Source organism: Salvelinus sp. IW2-2015, linkage group LG11, assembly GCF_002910315.2.
Source record: "Salvelinus sp. IW2-2015 linkage group LG11, ASM291031v2, whole genome shotgun sequence".
Taxonomy (NCBI): Eukaryota; Metazoa; Chordata; class Actinopteri; order Salmoniformes; family Salmonidae; genus Salvelinus; species Salvelinus sp. IW2-2015.
In genome coordinates, this window is record NC_036851.1 from 47,267,030 (window position 1) to 47,277,391 (window position 10,362).

Below are 10,362 nucleotides of genomic sequence, written 5' to 3' on the forward strand. Positions count from 1 at the left end.
ACCGAAAACCTGTTGGGCCCCATTCCCGAAACCTGGAGGGCCCCATTCCCGAAACATGGTGGGGCCCCATTCCCGAAACCTGGAGGGCCCATTCCCGAAACATGGTGGCCCCATTCCCGAAACCTGGAGGGCCCCATTCCGAAACATGGAGGGCCCATTCCCGAAACATGTGGCCCCATTCCCAAACCTTTGGCCCCATTCCCGAAACATGTGGCCCCATTCCCGAACCTGGAGGGCTCCATCCGAAACCTGGAGGGCTCCACCCGAAACCTGGTGGGCCCATTCCCGAAACCTGGTGGGCCCATTCGGTTTAAAAAGGTTGCAGGATAAACCGCCTTCCCTTTATAGCTTTACGGAGCAGATTGGACTTCTTTATATAAACAGAGAGGGATCCGACTTCTTTATGTAAAAGACAGAGAGGATCCGACTTCTTATGTAAAAGACAGAGAGGATCAGACTTCTTTATGTTAAAAGACAGAGAGGATCAGACTTCTTTATGTAAAAGACAGGAGAGGATCAGACTTATTTATGTAAAAGACAGAGAGGATCAGACTTATTTATGAAAGACAGAGAGGATCAGACTGCTTTATGTAAAAGACAGAGAGGATCAGACTTCTTTATGTAAAAGACAGAGATGATCAGACTTCTTTATGTAAAAGACAGAGAGGATCAGACTCCTTTATGTAAAAGACAGAGAGATCAGACTTCTTTAGTAAAAACAGAGAGGATCAGACTTATTTATGTAAAAGACAGAGAGGATCAGACTTCTTTATGTAAAAGACCGAGAGGATCAGACTTCTTTATGTAAAAGACAGAGAGCATCAGACTTCTTTATGTAAAAAGACAGAAGAGGATCAGACTCTTTATGTAAAAGACAGAGAGCATCAGACTTCTTTGTAATAGTAAAGGCCTCCGTTATTTTGGGTATGATATCAACTCTAACTGTAGCATTCATCTTAAAGGGACACAGCTCTATTAGTTACTTGTTCTACAGTGAGTCAGACAGCAGATTCCACACCTGTTGCCTTGGAGCTCTTAAAATGCATCAAAACAGAAAAGCTACTGAACAACTGTCTGCTGAACAATAATGAGTCAAAGTCTACATAGTTGGTCCTTTAGCAGACACTCTTATCCAGAGCAACTAGTAAGTCCCTTGCTCAAGAGCACATCAACAGATCTTTTAACCTAATCAGCTTTGGATTTGAACCGGCAACCGTTCAATTACTTGCCTAACGCGTCTTAACCACTAGGTTACCTGTTCTCTCAAGGCGAATTTATTAACTAGTTATGATTCTCAAGCTGGTTAATATTTGACCAGACTAAGTCTTACAACCAGCATCCTACAGTAGTTTCAGCAACCTTTTGCATTCCACACCTGTCGCCTGAACTTCTCTGTGTTCGTCTCTGTTTGTCTCTCTGGATGTTTTGTCTAGAGGATGCTTTAGCACAGTATTTGTCTGTCACTCTTTAATAAAAAATAGTATTTGTCTGTCTCTGTGTTTGTCTATGAGATGCTTTCGCCTGAATTGTTGACCCTGACTAAAACAAGACTCCCTGCCACATCCCTCCCTCTGACACCCCGCATGTTGGAAAATAGCATTCTTTTTTTGTCAATTGGTGCTGATATTAAATTATGATTTGTATCTAATATTTTTCCACACATGCTCATGTCACACCAACATGCACGTTCAATTCCCTCCTCTTTCACTATTTCACTATTACCACTGCAGACACACCCCTCACATCCCTTACACACAACACACCCTGAGGGAAATCCCATTCAAGTAAGATGAAGGCTCTGTTTACATGCTTCCTGGTAGGAAAACTGCTGCAGTAAAAGACAGAGAGGATCAGACTTCTTTATGTAAAAGACAGAGAGCATCAGACTTCTTTATGTAAAAGACAGAGAGGATCAGACTTCTTTATGTAAAAGACAGAGAGCATCAGACTTCTTTGTAATAGTAAAGGCCTCCGTTATTTTGGGTCGATATCAACTCTAACTGTAGCATTCATCTTAAAGGGACACAGCTCTATTAGTTACTTGTTCTACAGTGAGTCAGACAGCAGCATTCCACACCTGTTGCCTTGGAGCTTCTACAAAATGCATCAAAACAGAAAAGCTACCGAACAACTGATGAGGTCAAAGTCTACATAGTTGGTCCTTTAGCAGACACTCTTATCCAGAGCAACTAGTAAGTCCCTTGCTCAAGAGCACATCAACAGATSTTTTAACCTAATCAGCTTTGGGATTTGAACCGGCAACCGTTCAATTACTRGCCTAACGCTCTTAACCACTAGGTTACCTGTTCTCTCAWGGCGAATTTATTAACTAGTTATGATTCTCAAGCTGGTTAATTATTTGACCAGACTAAGTCTTACAACCAGCRTCCTACAGTAGTTCAGCCAACCTTTTGGTCATTCCACACCTGTCGCCCTGAACTTCTCTGTGTWCGTCTCTGTTTGTCTCTCTGGATGTTTGTCTAGAGGATGCTTTAGCACAGTATTTGTCTGTCACTCTTTAATAAAAAATAGTATTTGTCTGTCTCTGTGTTTGTCTATGAGATGCTTCTGCCTGAATGTTGACCCTGGACTAAAACAAGACTCCCTGCCAATCCCTCCTCTGACACCCCGCATGTTGGAAWATAGCATTCTTTTTTTGTCATTGTGATATAAATTATTTGATTTGTATCTAATATTTTTCCACACATGCTCATGTCACACCACATGCACGTTCAATTCCCTCCTCTTTCACTATTTCACTATACCACTGCAGACACACCCCTCACATCCCTACACACAACACACCCTGAGGGAAATCCCATTCAAGTAAGATGGAAGGGCTCGTGTTACATGCTTCCTGAGCAGCAACAACTGCCGCAGCTACAGTTAACACTAGAAATCTTACTGTTTCACTTCTGGCCACCACACACCAGAACGTAGTCTTTACCTCTGCTAGAATACAAACAAATGCCCACCTCCACACACACAACACACCACACCACAACACACACACACACACCACAACACACACCACACACCACACAACCACACACACACACACAACACACACACACACACACAACACACACACACAACACACACACAAGCTACTGTACTAACTGTTATCCCTGAGCCTTGCTCCAGGGCTTCTCGGTGGATCTGCAAAGGACATAATGACGATGGGAGCTGACTTGTGCGGGGGCTCGGAGCCCATCACACGGGAGCGTGGTGCTGTTGCGTAAAGATAACATGTACCGCCTGGTGCCACAGCACATCCTGTGGGGAGAGGAGCTGGCTTCTTCCTTTGGGTACTCTGTGGCTACGGCTGATCTCAACAGTGACGGGTGAGAACTAAAGCATATGTCTGCTGCTGATACTATTGATAGTAGTGTATGGGAATGTATAGACAGGTACTCTGTGGCCATGACTCAACAGTGATGGCAGAGTAAGGTTCCACATTTCCCGAAAATTCCCAGTTCCCGTGTTTTCAGAAATCCCAGATGGAAGTTTTCCGGAATTAGGTCGGAAAGGATGGAATCCTATAACTGGGAATACTCTGACCAGGATTTCTAAAGAACCTTGGAAAACGTTTATTTCAGTTACAGATGTTTATATTTATATAATATATAAATAATTATATGTTTATATTTGTAGCCATCATCTTCTTGTTTCCACCCAAGATTCTGTCGAGCTCTTTCTGAACCTCCCTCCCTCCCTTTTCTCCCTCCTTCCCTTTTCTCCCTCCCTCCCTTTTCTCCCTCCTTCCCTGTTCTCTCCCCCCAGCTGGACAGACCTGATAGTGGGAGCTCCTAACTACTTTGACCGAAAAGCAGAGATCGGAGGTGCTGTGTACATCTTCCTCAACCCATTCGGTAACTGGGAGTATGCTCAGCCAATCAGGCTCAATGGAACCTATGACTCCATGTTTGGATTGACCGTCAACAATGTGGGAGACTTGGACAGGGACGGATATGACGGTGAGGAAGGACTGGATCAAATCAAATCAAAAGTTTATTTAAACAACATTCACTTTACAATCCACTGATTTGAAGGGCTTGAGTCACTGGGTCGCATCCCAAATGGCACCCTATTCCCTTTGTAGTGCACTACTTTTACCAGGGCTCTTGACAAAAGTAGTGCACTACATAGGGAATAGGGTGCCATTTGGCACGTATTCCTATTGTCCTTAGGGTCGAGTTTATATGCAATGTGTTTCTGTCTCTCTCCGTCCAGACATCGCTGTGGGGGCTCCGTTCGATGGAGATGGCAAAGTGTTCATCTACCGAGGCTCGTCCTCAGGCATCGACACCAAGCCTGCACAGGTAGGAAGAGCCTTTAGAAAGCTTGTTGCTCATCACTGAGTGTATTGAGTTGCACCTCCCCTGATTTTGCCCTCAGAACAGCCTCCATTCGTTGGAGACATGGACTCTACAAGGTGTTGAAAGCGTTCCACAGGGATGCTGGCCCATGTTGACTCCAATGTTTCCCCAACTTGTCAAGTCGGCTGGATGTGCTTTGGGTGGAGAACCATTCCTGATACACATGGGAAACTGTTGAGCGTGAAAAACCCAGCAGCGTTGCAGTTCTTGACGCAAACCGGTGCACCTGGCACCTACTACCATACCCCGTTCAAATGCACTTACATCTTTTTGTCTTGCCCATTCACCCTCAGAATGGCACACACATACACAATCCATGTCTCAATTGTCTCAATGATTAGAAATCCTAATATGACCTGTCTCCTCCCATTCATCTAAACTGATTGAAGTGGATTTAACAAGTGATATCAATAAGGGATCATAGCTTTCACCTGGATTCACCTGGTCAGTCTATGTCATGGAACGTTAATGTTTTTTATAGTCAGTGTACATATGATATACTATATTTAATATGATACTGTGAAATKACCATTTGTATAATAGCAATATCCGTGTATTTCAGTGTTTATGATTGCCATGTGTATATTGTTACCCTTTTACTACAGTGGAATACATCAGGGTAACACAGTGTTTCTTGGTAGTCTTGAACAAATCTTCCTTGAAACAAACGTATACACCTTAGACACATGGTAATGGGCTTATAGAGATGAAATGTATTCATTTGTATCCCAATATTAGACTTGACTATACATCACAGAAGACTGAAATATAACAAACCCATTTGACATAGAAACACCAGATTTTTTTAACGTTTTATTAATTCTGAAATTCTGAAAAATATGAATAACATTCCACCCATGAGGCCAATAGAGGGTGATTTGATAATTTGACTGTAGGAAAGGGCTACAAATGGGAAACTTTCRAAGTAAATGGTGTCTCATCATATCAGAATCAAAGCCTCGACTCCGGTGTCGCAAACTTCATGGTGGTCATATCGTTAAGTCTCGATAACAACGATGTGATTCAAGTTCAATTAAGTTTACTGACTGATAACATCACACCCTAATTGCAGGTGTGTGGGACTATCTGAATAATAATTACAGGTTTAAAGTTGCACTTGATTATACAAGTTAACACACGTGACCTTCATGTTGCCCCTCACAGATCCTGGATGGAGTGGACGAGGGGGTGAAGAGGTTCGGCTACTCCATCTCAGGAGGTCTGGACATCGATGGGAACCTGTACCCTGACCTGGCAGTAGGCTCTCTCGGTGATAAGCTGGTTCTGTACAGGTCTCGCCCGGTCATTCACGTGACCCGGGACGTGTCCATCGAACCTCAGCAGTATATTGACTTGGAGCAACACAACTGTAAGGGGAGAGATGGAGTGTGGTAGGTGTCGCAAATGACATTCATTTCAACCTTCACTGCCACGTCTGGTAGTGTGCTTCTGCTGTTGACAGGTTGTTGTTCGCTAACTTTATTCTCTGTTGTCAGTGTGGAGGTTAAAGCCTGCTTCACCTATACTGCTTATCCAGAGACCTACTCACCAGACATCAGTGAGTTACTACCACAACTATTTTACACAGCTGGACATATTACCAGACACTATTTTACACAGCTGGACATATTACCACACTATTTTACACAGCTGGACATTTTACCAACTATTTTACACAGCTGGACATATTACCACGCTATTTTACACAGCTGGACATTTTACCACACTATTTTTACACAGCTGGACATATTACCACGCTATTTTACACAGCTGGACATATTACCCCACACTATTTACATCAGCTGACATATTACACGCTATTTTACACAGCTGGACATATTACCCACGCTATTTTTAACACAGCTGGACATATTACCCCACTATTTTACACAGCTGGACATATTACACGCTATTTTACACACAGCTGGACATATTACCACACTATTTTACACAGCTGGACATATTACCACGCTATTTATCACAGCCTGGACATATTACCACACTATTTTAACACAGCTGGTACATATCCACGCTATTTTACACAGCTGGACATATTACCACACTATTTTACACAGCTGGACATTTTACCACGCTATTTTACACGCTGACATATTACCCACTATTTTACACAGCTGGACATATTACCACAGCTTATTTTACACAGCTGGACATATTACCACACTATTTTACACAGCTGGACATATTAACACCCATTTTACACAGCTGGACTATTACCTAACCACCTATTTTACAGCTGGACATATTACCACACTATTTAACACAGCTGGACATTACCACACTATTTTACACGCTGGACATATTACCACACTATTTTACACAGCTGGACATATTACCACACTATTTACACAGCTGGAACATATTACCAGCAGCTATTTTACACAGCTGGACATATTACCACGCTATTTTAACACAGCTGGACATATTACACACTATTTTTACACAGCTGGACATATTAACGCTTTTTACACAGCTGGACATATTACACACTATTTTACACAGCTGGACATATTACCACACTATTTTAACCAGCTGGACATATTACCACACTATTTTACACAGCTGGACATATTACCACGCTTTTTACACAGCTGACATATTACCACCTATTTTACACAGCTGGACATATTACCACCTATTTTACACAGCTGGACATATTACCACGCTATTTTACACAGCTGGACATATTACCACACTATTTTACACAGCTGGACATATTAACCACCACTATTTTACACAGCTGGACATATTACCACGACTATTTTACACAGCTGGACATATTACCACACTATTTTACACAGCTGGACATATTACCACGCTAAATTTTACACAGCTGGACATATTACCCATGCTATTTTACACAGCTGGACATATTACCTGCGTATTTTACACAGCTGGACATATTACCATGCTATTTACACAGCTGGACATATTACACACTATTTACACAGCTTGACATATTACCATGCTATTTTACACAGCTGACAATTACCATGCTATTTTACACAGCTGGACATAACTTACCACGATATTTTATCACAGCTGGACATATTACCACACTATTTTACACAGCTGGACATTACCACACTATTTTACACAGCTGGACATATTACCACACTATTTTACACAGCTGGACATATTACCTACACTATTTTACACAGCTGGACATATTACCACTATTTTACACAGCTGGACATATATACCATGCTATTTTACACAGCTGGACATATTACCACGCTATTTTTCACAGTGGACATCTTACCACGCTATTTTAAAACAGCTGGACATATTACCACACTATTTTACACAGCTGGACATATTACCACACTATTTTACACAGCTGGACATATTACCTGCTATTTTACACAGCTGGACATATTACCACAACTATTTTACACAGCTGGACATATTACCACACTATTTTACACAGCTGGACATATTACCACGCAATTTTAAACAGCTGGACATATTACCACACTATTTTACACAGCTGGACATATTACCACACATATTTTACACAGCTGGACATATTACCACAGCTATTTTAAAACAGCTGGACATATTACCACACTATTTTACCAGCTGGAATATTACCACATTATTTTACACACAGCTGGACATATTACCACGCTATTTTAAACAGCTGGAACATATTACCACACTATTTTACACAGCTGGACATATTACCACACATTATTTTACACAGCTGGACATATTACCCACGCTATTTTAGCACACAGCTGGACATATTACACACGCTATTTTACACAGCTGGACATATTACCAACGCTATTTCACAGCTGGAATATTACACACTATTTTACACAGCTGGACATTTTACCACACTATTTTACACAGCTGGACATATTACCAACATTTTTTACACAGCTGGACATATTACCAACTATTTTACACAGCTGGACATTATTACCAAACTATTTTACACAGCTGGACATATTAACCACGCTATTTTAAACAGCTGGACATATTACCAGACTATTTTAACACAGCTGGACATATTACCACCAATTATTTTACACAGCTGGACATATTACCACATTATTTTAAACAGCTAGACATATTACCCAGACTATTTTACACAGCTGGACATATTACCAACACCTATTTAACACAGCTGGACATATTACCCACATTATTTTAAACAGCTAGACATATTACCACGCTATTTTACACAGCTAGACATATTACCACACTATTTTACACAGCTGGACATATTACCACACTATTTTACACAGCTGGACATATTACCACGCTATTTTACACAGCTGGACATATTACCACGCTATTTTACACAGCTGGACATATTACCACACTATTTTACACGCTGGACATATTACCACGCTATTTTACACAGCTAGACATATTACCACACTATTTTACACAGCTGGACATATTACCACACTATTTACAACAACTGGACATATTACCACGCTATTTTACACAGCTGGACATATTACCATGCTATTTTACACAGCTGGACATATTACCACGCTATTTTACACAGCTGGACATATTACCACACTATTTTACACAGCTGGACATATTACCACGCTATTTTACACAGCTGGACATATTACCACACTATTTTACACAGCTGGACATATTACCACACTATTTTACACAGCTAGACATATTACCACACTATTTTTACACAGCTGGACATATTACCAATATTACACAGCTGGACATATTACCATGCTATTTTACACAGCTGGACATATTACCACGCTATTTTACACAGCTGGACATATTACCACACTATTTTACACAGCTGGACATATTACCACACTATTTAAACAACAGCTGGACATATTACCAACACTATTTAACACAGCTGGACATATTACCACTATTTTACACAGCTGGACATATTACCACACTATTTACACAGCTGGACATATTACCACGTTATTTACACAGCTGGACATTTACCACACTATTTTACAACAGCTGGACATATACCACACTATTTTACACAGCTGGACATATTACCACGCTATTTTACACAGCTGGACATATTACCACACTATTTTACACAGCTGGACATATTACCAACTATTTTACACAGCTGGACATATTACACACTATTTTACACAGCTGGACATATTACCACACTATTTTACACAGCTGGACATATTACCACACTATTTTACACAGCTGGACATATTACCACACTATTTTTACACAGCTGGACATATTACCACACTATTTTACACAGCTGGACATATTACCACACTATTTTAACAAGCTGGACATATTACCACACTATTTTACACAGCTGGACATATTACCACGCTATTTTACACGACTGGACATATTACCACACTATTTTACACAGCTTGAACATATTACCATGCTATTTTACACAGCTGGACATATTACCAGCTATTTTAACACAGCTTGGACATAATTACCACACTATTTTACACAGCTGGACATATTACCCAGCTATTTTACACAGCTGGACATATTACCACACTATTTTACACAGCTGGACATATTACCATGCTATTTTACACAGCTGGACATTTTACCACAGTATTTTACACAGCTGGACATATTACCACGCTATTTTACACAGCTGGACATATTACCACACTATTTTACACAGCTGGACATATTACCACGCTATTTTACACAGCTGGACATATTACCACACTATTTTACACAGCTTGACATTTACCACGCTATTTTACACAGCTGGACATATTACCACACTATTTTACACAGCTGGACATATTACCACGCTATTTTACACAGCTAGACATTATTACCACACTATTTTACACAGCTAGACATATTACCACACTATTTTACACAGCTGGACATATTACCATGCTATTTTACACAGCTAGACATATTACCACACTATTTTACACAGCTAGACATATTACCAGACAGATAAACCAAACTGGTATTAAACAGAGATGTGTACAGTATAGTC

The 10,362-nt window shown here is 40.7% G+C and overlaps 1 protein-coding gene across 1 annotated transcript in view; it reads left to right on the top strand.

Annotated features, from left to right (window-relative positions):
• Positions 1–10,362, top strand: part of itga7 (integrin, alpha 7) — a 97,042-nt gene that overhangs the window by 41,343 nt on the left and 45,337 nt on the right. The window contains exons 6-10 of the mRNA XM_070445846.1: positions 3,210–3,344; positions 3,784–3,977; positions 4,234–4,322; positions 5,544–5,770; positions 5,876–5,937. Of these exons, the coding sequence (XP_070301947.1) occupies positions 3,210–3,344; positions 3,784–3,977; positions 4,234–4,322; positions 5,544–5,770; positions 5,876–5,937 (707 nt within the window). The remainder of the gene's footprint in view (positions 1–3,209; positions 3,345–3,783; positions 3,978–4,233; positions 4,323–5,543; positions 5,771–5,875; positions 5,938–10,362) is intronic.